Source organism: Gekko japonicus, unplaced genomic scaffold (assembly GCF_001447785.1).
Source record: "Gekko japonicus isolate JY-2015 unplaced genomic scaffold, Gekko_japonicus_V1.1 scaffold4013, whole genome shotgun sequence".
Lineage (NCBI taxonomy): Eukaryota > Metazoa > Chordata > Lepidosauria > Squamata > Gekkonidae > Gekko > Gekko japonicus.
Window position 1 is genome coordinate 74,768 of NW_015167663.1, and position 15,748 is coordinate 90,515.

The 15,748-nt window shown below is 49.1% G+C and overlaps 1 protein-coding gene across 2 annotated transcripts; it reads right to left on the reverse strand.

Annotated features, from left to right (window-relative positions):
• Positions 1 to 10,635: 10,635 nt before the first annotated feature.
• LOC107112910 (protein S100-A12-like) lies at positions 10,636 to 15,482 on the reverse strand. Of its 2 annotated transcripts, none has more exons than XM_015414119.1 (3): positions 15,394 to 15,482; positions 12,787 to 12,961; positions 10,636 to 11,029 (listed from the first exon to the last, which is right to left on the reverse strand). In XM_015414119.1, the coding sequence occupies exons 2-3, from the start codon at positions 12,937 to 12,939 to the stop codon at positions 10,808 to 10,810; spliced, it is 375 nt and encodes a 124-aa protein (XP_015269605.1). In that variant the 5' UTR covers positions 12,940 to 12,961; positions 15,394 to 15,482; the 3' UTR covers positions 10,636 to 10,807. The 2 variants fall into 2 exon arrangements, with proteins under 2 accessions (XP_015269605.1, XP_015269604.1); XM_015414118.1 differs by having other exon boundaries at positions 15,390 to 15,471.
• Positions 15,483 to 15,748: the final 266 nt, after the last annotated feature.

The window sequence follows — 15,748 nt, forward strand, 5'->3', positions numbered from 1 at the left end:
CGCACTGAGGGCTCCCTTTGCAGTGTGTGATGACGGGCATACCAAGATGGGTGGAAAAAACAACGGCACAGAGTCGGGATGGCCTGATCAGACCATCCCGATGCCATGGGAGCGGGCTGGAGTGATCACACAGGGGAAAGTCCGTCCGTGGCCCATAGCAACCTGTTTGCTACCGAACTAGTGTCTTTTTCAGGACTCTTTTTGTAGAAAAAGCCCAGCAGGAACTCATTAGCATAATAGGCCACACCGAACAGCAGAAACTCATTAGCATATTAGGCCACACCCCTGACAGCACAGCTCATTAGCATACTAGGCCGCACCCCCATGTTACTAGAAGTGTGGTCATCCAGCCACACCCACCTTTTGCTTCTTATTCTGTTTACCTTGTTTGTTGTCAAAACCCAGGGCTTTTTTTCTTGTAGCAGGGACTCCTTTGCATGTTAGGCCACACACACCTACTGTAGCCAACCCTAATGAGTTTCTGCTGTTGGGTGTGGCCTATTATGCTAATGAGTTTCTGCTGGGTGTGGTCAACTTGGGAGCCAGCCGGAACTCCGTTCCTGTGCGTTCCTGCCCAAAAATAGCCCCGGTCTTTTTACTCCGCTTCTGTGGCGGAGCAAAATGGGTTGCCGACGGCTGCGGGGCGCTTCCCAGATGTCTGTGTCTGATCGCACCTTTTCAATCCACCCGGCATTTGTGCCTGTGGTGCAGCTAATTGTGTGTGTGATCGCAACCATAATGTCTACATTAGGTAGGAGACCTGGTTCTAGCTGAGAATGAAGGGAGAAGAGACAGGCGCTGAAACAGAGAGTCATTTTGTCACCCTACCCAAGATACAGAGCAACAAAGACAACCGAAATGCTATCTTCCCTATGCAGCTGATAAGTCAGCAAGTCTAGGCCATTCAGTGGTAAATTACAGCGGTGATTTATATCTGGCAGTTTAATAGGAACATTCGTGTTGCAAGATCCTAGGATGGAACTGTAGCTATTTTTACCCAGCAGGTGTTTTCCCCGTGTGTCTCATTCAAGGAAACAAACCAGTCAGGGAGTAGAGTAAAGTGTACCGGTTGCCCCAAAGGGGACCAAAAAAAGTGTGGAAGACAGAAGGGGGGGAGGAGAAGGAGGAGAAGATGCTAGCAAGGAGAGGAAATGCGGGAAGGCTATGAGAAGCCAGAGGCCAATGGAGCCAACTGGCTGGATATCAGGGGGCACATAGGCTAAGGGGAGGAAATATGAAGAAGAGTAGGTTTTTATACTCTGCTTTTCTCTACCTTAAGGAGTCTCAGAGTGGCTTACAATCACATTCCTTTCCTTTCCCTGCAAAAGGGGGGGCCGAGAGAGTTCTGAGAGAACTGTGAGCAGCCCACCAGGCTTCACGTGGAGTTTTGAGCAGCCCCTGTTGGAGAGGGATAGAAAGAAAGAGAGAGAGGTGCAAATATACAGTTATGTGCACATCGCTAACTAGTTAAAAAAAACGGTGGCTGGAAAACAAGAGACCAGTCAGACCTGCCTGACAGCTTGGGTGTGCAACGGAGTGATCAGACAACAGGAAATCAATTTTGAAACCAACTCAGACCAACAGGACCAGACTTTCACAGGTATCAAAGAAACACATATAGTTAAGGGGGGGTAGAACTCAGATGCTAGGTTAGCGGCAACTAGGACCAGGGCGTTCTCCCTGGTGGTGCCAACATTGTGGAATGAGCTCACTCATGAAATCAGAGCTCTATGGGAACTCTGGCAGTTCCTTAGATCCGTTAAAACGGAACTCTTTAGCCAGGCGTTCCAATAAGAACCAATTACGCCAGTGGTGTCGCACTACCACTTTATCACAGGCCGTATTAGCTGGGATTTTATGGAACTGTATTTTACATTTTGTAATTGTTGGTTTTAACCGAATGTTGGTTCTAAATTGCTTGTAAGCTGCCCTGAGCCGCTTCGGCAGGAGGGCGGGGTAGAAATTTAATAAATAAAATAATAATAATAAATAATAATGACTGGGGCACGACAGACAAATGTCGATGTCTGATCATGCATTATAAATCTGTAAGGGAACAGCCATGGCCATATGTCAAACTGAATGTCTATTCCTAAGACTTTTCAGTTTCGAAAAGAGAGCAGCTAAGAGGGACATGATAGAGGTTTATAGAATTATACATGGGATGGAGAGATTTGACAAAGATAATTTTTTCTCCCTCTCCCAAAAGCTGAGAACTCGAGGGCATCAAATGAAGCTGATGGGCAGTAGGTTCAGGACGGACAAAAGAAAAGACTACTTTACACAGAGAGTGATTAAAATGTGGAATTTGCTGCCAGAGGATGTAGTGATGGCCACAGGAACAAACAGCATTAAAAGGAGTTAAGATAGATTCATGGACAATTATTCTTTCAGTGGCTACTAGCCATGGTGGCTGAGGGGAACTTACATGCAGAGGCACTAAGCCTCTGAATCCCAGAGCCAAGAGCCAGAGCCAAGAGGCCATATCAAGGGGAAGGCCTCAGCCTCTCTGCCCTGTCGTTGGCCCTCCAGAGGAACTGGTTGAGGCCACTGTGTGAGACAGGATGCTGGACTAGATGGACCCTCACTGGTCTGACCCAGCAGGGCTCTTCTGATGTTCTTATGAGGGGAAGGCCTCTGCCTCTCTGCCCTGTTGCTGGCCCTCCAGAGGAACTGGTTGAGGCCACTGTGTGAGACAGGATGCTGGACTAGATGGACCCTCAATGGTCTGACCAGCAGGGCTCTTCAGATGGTCTTATGAGGGGAAGGCCTCAGTCTCTCTGCCCTGCTGTTGTCCCTCCAGAGGAACTGGTTGGCCACTGTGTGAGACAGGATGCTGGACTTGATGGAGCACTGTACCACTGGTCTAATCCAGCAGGGGTCTTCTTATGTTCTTATGTATTTGGCAGGAACAAAGAACATAAGCAATAGGAGGAAGAACTGGGGCAAGATGGATGCAAACTGGAAAAAACTAGGCTGAGTGTTTCTCTCTCTTCTGCTTCAGGTGTCTAAAGGCTGGGCATGGGAGGGGTGTGAGGCCCATGGCTGTTAACTCTCAGATGTCACCCATTCTTTTGGCCTGTTGGATTATCTAGGAGAGCACCAACCCAGAACATCTTTTTTAAAAAAATTGGGCCCCCATTGGGGAGTGAACTGGGATAAAAATATTCTAAACTATGCAACATACCTTGTGTGACGAAAGCCCAACCCTGGGCTTGAGTGGGACAGGATGAGCCATCCTACCTGATTGATTAGTATTTCAGGGAAATGTCCATCATTCAGAAGATCCTTGAGTGGTCTGGGGTGCCAAGTTACGTTTCTGAGAACACTGGTCATTAATCATAACCCTCATGAGAGGAGCCTTGGACATTCACAGACAAAACGGTCACGATTGCAATCTGTCAGAGCGCGTTAAAAGAAAAACCAGATACTTCCTCTAGTCATTGCCCTCGGCTGCCCTTAGCCTGCTCATGATTCTCTGATTTGAAATCCAAGATGGATTCCCTCTGGCCCTTTGGCCTCACAAAGCCCTTTGGATTTCAGGAAGGTTCCAGAGTGTGGGTTACTGGCGGTGGTGAGATTTTCAAGGCAACTCCACAGTGACTTTGTGACCTCCCCGATATACCTCTGCTAAACTTGCTCTCCCCAAAAAACCTCAGTGGGACGCAACAGCCAGAAACGGCAGTAAGACCAAGGTCCCTCATAGACTTCACATTGGTCTGTCACAGGGAGGCAACACGGAGCCAGAAAAGACTCCATTTTGAGCCATCCTGACAAGGGGTGATTCCGCACTAGACCTTAAAACCTGGTTCAACCCTGTCCCCGAACTTACATTCTACACTACCCTCGGGTTCACCCCTGTAATTATCTTAGTGTATTTTTTTTGTTTCCACATTACATGGAGGCAGAGGTCATTTCGGGGGGGATCGCGGGGGATCGCAGTTCCCCCGGGTGAGGTGCGGGGAGCGGGGCACACGACAAAGCCCCGCCCCCTGCTTCTGGACGCCCCACTTCCGGCCCTCATTCAGCCAGAAGGAGGCAGGAGAAGAGGGAGGGTAAGTTGCTTCCTCCCCGCCTCTCCCCACCCCTGCCTGCCTGGGGCCAGGGAGGGCCTTGGCAGGGCTTCCTCGCACTCCCGCCGGCCTTGCAGGTGCACCGCCGGACCCTGATGTCAAGGGGTGTGGCATATGCTAATGAGTTATGCTAATGAGTTCCCCTAGCTCTTTTTCTATGAAACGACCCCTGCATAGAGGTCACCTGGGTTTTGCCCCACACTTGTCCCCGGGATAAACGGATGCTTTTATAACCAGGGATAAACGCAAGGTATCATATCACGAGTTGAACTCTGATAAAACCAGGGATGACAACCAAGTGCGGAAAGGACCAAGCCAGTGTTCTCTCCAAGCTGAGTTAGTGTGAGCTAGCTCACAGTTTTTTAGCCTCCAGCTCACACATTTTTGTCTCCGCTTAGGAAGGAGGGCTCCAGAGCAAACTAACTTAATGCAGGAGCGAAATGGCTCGCTCACAGCTTTAATGCCAGTAGCTCACTAAGTAGAATTTTTGCTCACAAGACTCCACAGCTTAGAGGGAGCATCGGACCAAGCTCAGGAAGGACTGAGCCAACCAGGAGCACGGTGAGCAAGAACGTATACAGGATCTCGTGACTGATACAATCCACAGTGATAGCCAGCCTAGCCATACTAATCCCATCTTCCCTGACTCGGGCATCACCTTATTAAACTGCACTGTCTCCTTCAAAGTAATTTTGGGAGTCCAGCACCCTTCACCATTCAACATCGAGCCACTGACACATAGAAACACAAATACTCAGGGCTTTTATTTGTAGAAAAAGCCCAGCAGGAACTCATTAGCATAATAGGCCACACCCAAATGCAGACAATCATTAGCATATTAGGCCACACCCTTGACAGCACAGCCCATTAGCATATTAGGCTGCACCCCCATGTTACCAGAAGTGTGGTCATCCAGCCACACCCACCTTTTGCTTCTTATTCTGTTTACCTTGTTGTCAAAAACCAGGGCTTTTTTTGTAGCAGGAACTCCTTTGCATGTTAGGCCACACACCCCTAATGTAACCAATTCTAATGAGTCTCTGCTGTTGGGTGTGGCCTATTATGCTAATGAGTTCCTGCTGGGCATGGCCAACTCAGGAGCCAGCCGGAACTCCATTCCTGTGTGTTCCTGCCCAAAAATAGCCCTGCAAATACTGGTGATTTTCCCAACCTCGGAAGTCTAAACCAAGCCTCCTGCACATACCCAACTTAGGCAGAGTTCAGAGTGTCAGTTTGAAGCTGGAGGGAGTCGTGGCAAAAAAGAGCCGGAAGAAAGTGTTCCGGGTTTTCCCGCTCACTCTGCAGCGACTGATGCGGGAGCATACCGGGAGGAGGCTCAAGGGAGCGTTCACACTGTTGGCCTGGAGGCATGGCTATAAGGCGTGGCTTTCTTTTTTTGTAATCTGGTGGATGACCTTGGGCGCATGAGCGCATAAGAAAATGCGGCTTTTGGCGTTTACACTTTGTTGGTGCGGAATGGACATGGGATAATCGCGCTTTCCTGGGTTTGCTACCACTTTCACCAGGTATCTTTTAGACTCGGGAGCGAAGCGTTACAAGACGGGTTGAGTACGGCTGGGGAACGCCGGAGAGATGTGCCTGTGTGAACGGCCCCTTTAATTTGGTTGTGGAACATTTATGAAACGCACGTATATCGGGGCGAACTGCCAGTCTGAACTCAGCCTTAATCCGTCTACTCATTACACCCCCAGCCAGTCCACCCCTGGTTTCCTGCCCCAAAATATTTAAACTGGCATTCTATGCCTCTTGGGGCCCATAAGACTCTTGCCTAAGCCTTTGACACGGACCGCCGGTCGGCCGTGTCCTCCTCCTTCCACAAGCCTTCTGGACTTCAGGATCAGGTGAATATCGCCCTAACCTAAAATCAACCCCCTTCGTGTCACTATCGATCCCCTCTCTGTTGCCTAGCTCTGTGTGTGTTGAACGGTGGTTGTTATTTTTGCATGAGTGAGTACTGTGAGCTTTGCATTTATTTACAATAAAAACTCCATTTATTCCAATTCCAATAACCTTTATTGGCATAACACTCCATTTATTCAATCAAAAGGTCTCTTCCTTCCGCTGGTATCTTTCGCAATCTGACCCTCGTATGCATAGAGTATAAAGAACTTTTGTACAGATGTACTGCCCCAGGCAATCCGTGTAACAACTTCAGTAAAGCTTTTGACAGTGTTCCCCTTGATACCCTGATGGGTAAACTGGAGGACTGCGGACTGGATTCTAAGATAGTTAGATAGATAATAGTCTGGTTGGAAAAGAAGAAGAGAGAAGAAACTGGATTTATACCCTGCCCCTCACTCAGAGCCTCAGAGTGGCTTACAAACTCCTTTCCCTTCCCCTCCCCACAACAGACACCCTGTGAGGTAGGTGGGGCTGAGAGAGCTCTGACAGAAACTGCTCTTTTTCAAGAACAGCTGTGCCAGAACTATGGCTCACCCAAGGTCATCCAGCAGCTGCAAGTGAAGGAGTGGGGAATCAAACCCGGTTCTCCCAGATTAGAGTCCGTGCACAGATTAGAGTCGTACACCGAACTGGCTCACCCAGACCACACCCAAACCACTACACCAAACCACACCCAAAGAGTAGTTGTCGATGGCATTTCATCTGATTGGAGGGAGGTGGCCGGTATGGTGCCACAGAGCTTGGTTCTCGGCCCAGAACTTTTCAATATCTTTATAAAAGATCTGGAGGAGGGTGTGGAAGGACTATTCATTAAATTTGCAGACGACACCAAATTGAAAGGAGTGGCGAACACCTCGGAAGATACAGAATCCAACGAGATCTGAACATGCTGGAAAAGAGGGCAGAGGTGAACAAGATGTGATCAACAAGGATAAGTGCAGAGTTCGGCATCTAGCAGTGTTCCCTCTAAGCTGAGTTAGTGTGAGCCAGCTCACAGTTTTTTTAGCCTCCGGCTCACACATTTTTTCTTCGCTCAGGAGGGATGGCTCCAGAGCCAACTAATTTATACAGTAGCCAAATCGCTCGCTCACAACTTTAATGCAAGTAGCTCAGAAAGTAGAATTTTTGCTCACAAGACTCCACAGCTTAGAGGGAACATTGGCATCTAGGTAACAAAAATGAGAAGCACATATACCGGAAGGGGGTTAGAAGGGGGAAAATTACAATAAGAAAAGTTGAGCCGTGGAATCGGGTACCTTGGGAGGGGGTGAGCTCTCCCTCGTGAACAGTCTTCAAGCAGCGGCTGGATGAACACGTGTCAGGGATGCTTTGGGCTGATCCCGTATTGAGCAGGAGGTTGGACTAGAGGGCCTCTGTGGTCCTTGCTAGCAATATGCTTCTCAGCAGTCCCAGTCCCAGGCAAGATTATTGATGGTATCTGCAAATGTCACCCTGATAAGAACATAAGAACATAAGAAAAGCCAATGTTGGATCAGGCCAGTGGCCCATCTAGTCCAGCACTCTGTGTCACACAGTGGCCAAAAAGTACCAGGTGCCATCAGGAGGTCCAGCAGTGGGGCCAGGACATTAGAAGACCCTCCCACTGTTGCCCCCCCCAAGCACCAAGAATACATAGCATCCCTTGCCCCAGACTGAGAGTTCCTATCTATACCTTGTGGCTAAGAGCCACTGATGAACTTCTGCGCCCATATGCTTGTTTGATTTTTCCAGACCAGTATCCTTTGTGTCTTACAGTTTGGGGTAGTGGTTAAGTGCGCGGACTCTAATCTGGGAGAACCGGGGTTGATTCCCCACTCCTCCACTTGCACCTGGCTGGATGACCTTGGGCAAGCCGTAGTTCTGATAAGAGCTGTCCTTGAAAAAGAGCAGTTTCTGTCAGAGCTCTCTCAGCCCCACCTACCTCACAGGGTGTCTGTTGTGGGGAGCCGGAAGCAAGGGGCGGGGCTTCATCATGTGCCCCGCCCCCCGTACCTCACCCGGGGGAACTGCGATCCCCCGCGACCCCCCCCCCGAATTGACCTCTGGTGTTAAGGATATTTAAAGGCTTTGTTCACCACCTTGTAGATCTATGAGACAACAGGGTATGCATTTAAATATATATATATATAAATCAGTGCAATAAAATTGACTTGACAGGGATCAGTCACTTAAGTGGGCCAGTACCTCGCGGGCAGAGTACCTAGGCTACGATCGCACACACTGAAGAATCCACCTTCAATCTACTTTCAATGCACCTTCCGACTGGATTTTGACAGTTCACACAGGAAGATCCAGTTGGAAAGTGCATTGAAAGTGGATTCTTCAGTGTGTGTGATCACAGCCCTGGAGTCATTTATAGTAGGAAAGCAGCTGCTTCTTCACCATACTCGTTTAGCGACTTGTTGAGATCAAGCAGACAACAGTTCCAAAACCTGTGACCTGGGGAGCATTATTTGAGGGCTGTGCAGTCCATCACCACGTTTTGGCTGTGAGAGAGTTCTGCAGCTAAACCCAAAGAAGAAAACCAGCTAGATGTGCTGGTTAAAGATCTTCTTAACACTGATAGGCAGGGGTCATTTCCTGCAGGAGCGCACAGGAGTGGAGCTCCGGCAGTAAAGAGCCCAGGGGGCGGGCACATACAACAAGCCCCACCCCCTGCTCCCAGCAGCCCTCAGTCAGAGCAAGAAGCAGCCAGGTAAGTTGCAGAGTCCCTCCCCCCAGCCCCCTGGCCCAAAACAGTCCAGTGGCACCTTTAAGACCAGGTTTTATTCAGGTACAAACTCTCCCTCCTCTGCGAGTACAGATCTGCACGTTCCTCCCACCCCCCACCCCCAATAGCTAGCAATCCAAAACAGTCCAGTGGAGCCTGAGTGGTGGGTGTTGCCTTGTGACACACTTCCGGTGATGTCAAGGGGGTGTGGCCTATGCAAATGAGTTATGCTAATGAGTTATGCTGATGAGCTCCTGCACCTTTTTCTATGAAATGACCCCTGCTGATAGGTAAGAGAAAGACTCCAGGTGCTTCCACACATGCTAAATAATGTAGTTTTGATGCACTTTGGCGACGGTTTGCAAGTGAGTTTTGCCATGTCACACAGTAAAACCCAGTTGCAGAGTGGACTGAAAGTGGATCGAAAGCGTGTCATTTAGTGTCCTGCCTGAGCTCTGTAAAACGTTTCTACGGGGTGATCCTGGGTTGGCTTTTCCCTCCTTTGTTTTACAAAACCCACATTGGAGCAGGGATTCCCCTCTTCTGCATTGCATGCCGCTTTCGCTTGCTTTGATCATCAGACTTTATGGTCGCTTCCACACTCCGTGCCGCTTTCGCCTTCTTTGAGCATCGAGTCTTATGGTACTCTCCGCATAGATTTATGGCCATTCCGGGGGGTGACTTTGCAGTCTGTGCAGCATGGTTCCGGGGTGTTTGAATGTGGTTTTGAGCCACACCTTTTCCTCCCAGAAAATGTGGAGTGAGTGCTAGATGCAGAAATGCCTGTTTGCTGAGTGGTTGGCACTGAAAGGAAAGTAGGGTTGACGGATCCCTCCTGTCCACCAGTAGGAGGGGAGGGGGTCAGGTTTCCAGCTCTAGTTTGGGAAACTCCTGGAGATTTGGGGATGGAGCCAGGAGAGGACAGGGAGATCAGTGAAATACGATGCCATAGAGTCCACCCTCCAAAGCATCCATTTTCTCCTGGGGAGCTGTCGTCTGGGGATGAGCTGTGATTCTAGAGGATCCCCAGGTCCCAACTAGAAGCTGGAGACCCTACAGTGTCTGTAGACTGAGGCAAAGTCCATTAAAATGGGGGGGAGAGGATATTTTGGTCTGGTACAGGAAGGCCCCTGAGGAGATTATAAGTGAGTAGCTGCCCAGGCTGTAGCGCCCCCCCTCCCCAAACTTCTATCTAAATGGTTACCATAGTTAACATAGTAAATATAGTTAATAGCCGGGTACGTCTTGTTGTATTTACAAATTGTACTCTCCCAGTGGTTCTAATTCTTATCTTGTTGTAATCTATACCTCCCTGTTTTTCCCAGTTAGGTTTACCGTATTTTGTGCACTGTAAAAAAGTATAAAAATAAAATTTAAAAAAAATATTAAAATAAATGGTTACCAGTGCCCCCTCTAAGCTGTGGAGTCTTGTGAGCAAAAATTCTACTTTGTGAGCTACTGGCATTAAAGTTGTGAGCGAGCGATCTGGCTACATCATAAATTAGTTTGCTCTGGATCATAAGAACATCAGAGAAGCCAATGCTGGATCAGGCCCATCCAGTCCAACACTCTGTGCCAAACATACCGTCACTGCCATCAGGAGGTCCAGCAGTGGGGCCAGAGCACTAGAAGCCCTCCCACTGTCACCCCATCCCACCAAGCACCAAGAAGACAGAGCATCCCTTGCCCCAGACTAAGAGTTCCTATCTATACCTTGTGGCTAATAACCACTGATGGACTGATGGACCCATCCTTCCTGAGCTAGGACAAAAATCCATGAGCCGGAGGCTAGAAAAACTGTGCACTAGCTCACACTAACTCAGCTTAGAGGGGACACTGATCGGTTACCCTGCTTGCTGCGATCAGATCTTTCCCCTTCTTTCTATGCCCTCTGAGTCTATCGCAAAACACAAGAGGAGGAGATTGAGATTTTTTTTTTCCAGAAGAACTCTTTATTATTGTACGTGACCCACAAGGGAAACGCAAGACAAGGGGTGGCTGCCCGCTAATGCCCATTTCGGTTTGTTTGATTGCAGACGGTGTCGTTGTTTACGCAGCGAGCCAGTGGGTACCGTAACTGAATATCCGGGGCCTTGACAAATCAGTGGCTGTGCCCGTGCCCGTGCCCGGGCCCGTGACTGTGCCCGTGCCCATGTCCAGGTGTTTTGCTGTCATCGTCGTCGAGGTTGTGGGATCTTTCGTGGGCCTCGTTGAGGGTTTTTCCTATCACATACAGCCATTCGGTGAATTTGAGGTACCCATTTTTGTCCTTGTCGGCTTGTTGAAATAGTTTTTCGATATAAGAGTTCTGGTCATCGCTAGGCTGCAGGTTGTAAAAAAGAAGAAGCAGAAAAGGGTGTTTGCGTTAGTACCACAGGAGAAGACACTTCTGATGCAGTCATTTGCATTTTTTTACTGGCATCATTGTACCACCCCGGGACATAATCCTTGCTGCAGCGGGATTCAAGACTTGGCAACTTCAAAACTTTGAAGGCACAAATATTTGTTAATCAAGGAGGAGGGGGCTGTGGATCAGTGGAGGAGCCTCTGCTCGGCATGCAGAAGGTCTCAGGTTCAATCGCTGGCATCTCCAGTTTAAAAAAGGACCAGGCAGGAGGTGATGTGAAAGACCCTCTGCCTGAGACCTTGGAGAGCTGCTGCCAGTCCGAGTAGGCAATACCAACCCTGATGGACCAATGGTCTGATTCAGTAGAAGGCAGCTTCATGTGTGAGATCCAAGCAAAATCTTGTTTTCAGAGCCCAAATTAGTCGTTCTGACATAGCATCAGTGTGAGTTTCACCAGGCTTCTGTGTTACCTTCTAGACACTAGACCTTTAGGACCAAAAACTAAGCATTGTGTTAACAAAGAGGGCTGTGTACTGATTACATGGCCTCAGGGGTCATGTTGTAGAAAAAGAGGTGCAGGAGCTCATTAGCATAACTTTTTTGCATAGGCCACACCCCCTGACATCGCCGGAAGTGTGTCACCTACCGCTCAGGCTCCACTGGACTGTTTTGCATTGCTAGCTATTGGGGGGGGGACGTGCAGATCTGTCCTCGCAGAGGAGGGAGAGCTTGTACCTGAATAAAACTTGGTCTTAAAGGTGCCACTGGACTGTTTTGGTCCAGGGGCCAGGGTGGGGGCTCTGCAACTTACCTGGCTGCTTCTTGCTCTGACTGAGGGCTGCTGGGAGCAGGGGGTGGGGCTTATTGCATGTGCCCACGTTCATAAATAATCACGTTCATAAATAACCCTCAAGCAAAAGAGCCACATTGACTTCCATCCCTAGCATCAGGCATGTCCCTCAGGGAGACTTGCAGCTTCCTGTTCCTTTGGTAGCAGCTGTTTTCAAGGTGGGAACCACCGGTCTACCACAAGCACCACCAGTCAAGGGTCTTGTTCCCTTTCCTAAAGCCTGTGGCATGTGCCACATTGGGGAACAGTGCCCAGAAAAGCTACAGATGTGGGTCCCCAAGCTACTGATAGAGTTGCCATGTCTGGGTTGGGAAGTACCTAGAGACTTTGGGGGTGGAGCCAGGAGAGGGTGGGGTTTGGGGAGGGGAGGGGCCTCAGCAGGGTGCAATGCCACGGAGTCCACCCTCCGAAGCAGCCGTTTTCTCCAGGGGAGCTGATCTCTGTCAGTTGGGGATCAGTTGCAGTGTTCCCTCTAAGCTGAGTTAGTGTGAGCTAGCTCACAGTTTTTTAGCCTCTGGCTCACATATTTTTGTCTAAGCTCAGGAAGGAGGGCTCCAGAGTAACCTAATTTATGCCGTAGCCAAATCACTTGCTCACAGCTTTAATGCCAGGAGCTCACAAAGTAGAGTTTTTGCTCACAAGACTCCACAGCTTAGAGGGAACATTCAGTTGTAAAAGTGGGAGCTCTCCAGGCCCCACCTGGAGGCTGGCAACCCTAGCTACTGAGTATCACTGTGAAATGTTTCTCAACATTTTTTTAAAAAATTCTACTGTAATGCCGAAAGCTGTGGGCTTGAAGAAATAAAAATGCCCGTTTGCCCAACGGCTTGCAGCCTCACCCCATCACTAGCCACGGTTTGCCATCTCTTCAAAAGTGACTTACTGGCATGGTGTTCTTCAAGAAGGGCTGGGCTTGTTCCTTCATCAGTTTCTGGAACTCCTTCGGGTGTAGGTAGTCATCGACGGGGTCCAGAATACAGTACTGGTGGTAGACGTTGACCACGCATTCCATGGCCTGTTCCATTTTAGTCTTCATCTCTCCGAGTGTTCAGAAGAACCTGAAAAAAGGTGACATTTTTAAAAAAAAAATTAAATGAGGAAGAGGAACAAGACGATAGAGATCCCAGAAATCCCCATCAGTCTGCTGGAGCTAAATTAAACAGGAGTCCAGTAGCGCATAAAAGACTTTAAAAAAAAATCATATCAACATGCGCTTTAGAAGAAGAAGAAGAAGAAGAGATTGGATTTATACCCCGCCCTTCACTTGGAGTCTCAGAGCGGCTTACAAACTCCTTTCCCTTCCCCTCCCCACAACAGACCCCCTGTGAGGTGGGTGGGGCTGAGAGGACTCTGACACAAACTGCTCTTTTTCAAGGACAGCTGTGCCAGAGCTTGTGACTGACCCAAGGTCACATCAGCAGGTGCAAGTGGAGGAGTGGGGAATCAAACCCGGTTCTCCCAGATTAGAGTCCGCGAATTGTGAGTCACAATTCAGTTCCACGGATGCATCTAAATGTCCGTCCATTGGGCTGAGTGAAACAGAATAAGTGGTGAGGCAGCTGTTACAAAGAGAGGCTGATGGAATACATAGAGGAGGAAGAAAGGAGAGGATTTGCTGACAGAAGATGTAGCGAGGGCAACTGGTCGAGATGGGTTTGTAACACGGATTTGCCCTGTCGGTGAGAACAGACATTAGCCTTAACAGCTTAAATGGAACCTCCAAGTTCATAGACTGTCTATCTCTGAGTACCAGACAGATAAGAAATCGAGAGTGGACATCTTTTTCCAGTCTTTGAGCTTCTGGAAGCAACTGAGTGGCTAACGAACACTGAACTAAATGAACACTGAACACTGGCTCGGTGGTAGTAAGTAAAGTAAAGGTAAAGGTTCCCTTGCTCAAAAGCCAGTCGAGTCCGACTCTAGGGTTGCGGTGCTCATCTCTGTTTCAAAGCCAAAGAGCCAGCGCTGTCCGAAGACATTTCTGTGGTCATGTGCCCAGCATGACTAAACACCAGGACCCAGGTTTGATTCCCTAGGTGCCAGGTTCAATCCCCACCATCTCTGACTAAAAGGACCAGGCAGAAGGTAATGTGAAAGACCTCCACCTGAGAACCTGGCTGACTTTGATGGGCCAGTCATTGGGTTCAGTAGAAGGCAGGTTTGGGTATGACCTGAGGTCTGATCCAACAGTGCAGTTAGAAGGGAGAAAATGGAAGATGGTTCTACTGGTTGGTATTGGGAGAACCAAGTTTGACTCATTGGGAATCTTTTGGTTGCATACAAGATCCTCTGCCACACACACGGCAGAGATCCCACAGAACGCCCATCTGTCTGTCTCAGACTTCCCCAACCAGTTACCAGAAAATAAAAGGCCGGCTTCCCCAACACACCCCTGGGAAGATCTGCAGCTTCTTCCATGAAGCCGCTTCTTGATCCTTATCTCCGAGATGTTGGATTAGACAAGGAGCAACATTAGACAATGCAGACAGCAAAAGACCTGGGTCGTCCTGAGGTTCTGGTCGGTTTCCCACCCATGCAGGCTCAGGCGAGGCAGAATTTCACTGTGCCTCAGTTTTGACTTCTGTCAAAATGGGTGAGGAAACCAGTGTTGACAGAACACTAACAGGACCTCACCTGAGAAGTTATAGTCGGTAGTCCAATTACATATGTGGAGACAGGTCCATACCCCCAAGGAGGAGGAGGAGGAGAAAAAGAAGAAGAAGAAGAAGAAGAAGAAGAAGAAGAAGAAGAAGAAGAAGAAGAAGAAGAAGAAGAAGAAGAAGAAGGATTGGATTGAGACCCCACCCTTCATTACCTGAAGGAGTCTCAGAGTGGCTTACAATCTCCTTTCCCTTCCCCTCCCCACAACAGACACCCTGTGAGGCCGGTGGGGCTGAGAGAGCTCCTTGGAGAACTGCTCATGAGAGAACAACTCTGAAAGGACTTGTAACTGACCCAAGGTCACACTAGCAGCTGCATGCAGAGAAGTGGGGAAATCAAACCCGGTTCTCCCAGATTAGAGTCCGCGCTCCTAACCACTACACCCAACTGGCGCTACACCAAACTGGCGCTACACCAAACTGGTGCATCAAATTGATAAGTAGAGTGTGGGGGGGTCTCACCTGGCCAGTAATGTCTGATGCCTTAAATTAAACACAGGTCGAGCATATGCAAAGTCCTCCCCAATGAGGCCAACGCAGTCAGATCATACTCCTGGAATTAGGGGAAGTTTCCTTTCCCTTCCCCTCCCCACAACAGACACCCTGTGAGGGAGGTGGGGCTGAGAGAGCTCTGGCAGAAACTGCTCATTTTCAAGGACAGCTCTTGTCAGAACTACGGCTTGCCCAAGGTCATCCAGCCAGGTGCAAGTGGAGGAGTGGGGAATCAAACCCGGTTCTCCCAGATTAGAGTCCGCGCACTCAACCACTACACCAAGCTGGCTCTTAAAGCATGCTAGGGCAGCTGCAAAGAGAGGCACAGACTTACCAACCGTTCAAAAGGCAGGAGGATTGGTGGAGCTGCGTGGTGCTGTGAAATGCAGGAGTCAAGATGAGGAGGGAGCTTTTATACTCTTCTCTGTGTGGGCGCGTCCGGCTCGTGCTCTCTCTGCCGGCACTCATTCCTACCCAATGATCATTGTTGTTTCAATCATCCTCTTGAGCAAGGAAGGAAGGCAGCTGACACACCCCGATTTCAAGGACAGGATGTAAGCCAATTTGGAGGCTCTCGTGGCTCAAGTCTGTGGTAGGAAGGATTGTGACAGATATTTCCACACCTCAGAGGCTTTGGTTGTTACTGTTCCGGTTATTTCTTTGTTTTTAGAGGTGGGTCCTCGTCCTCGGGCC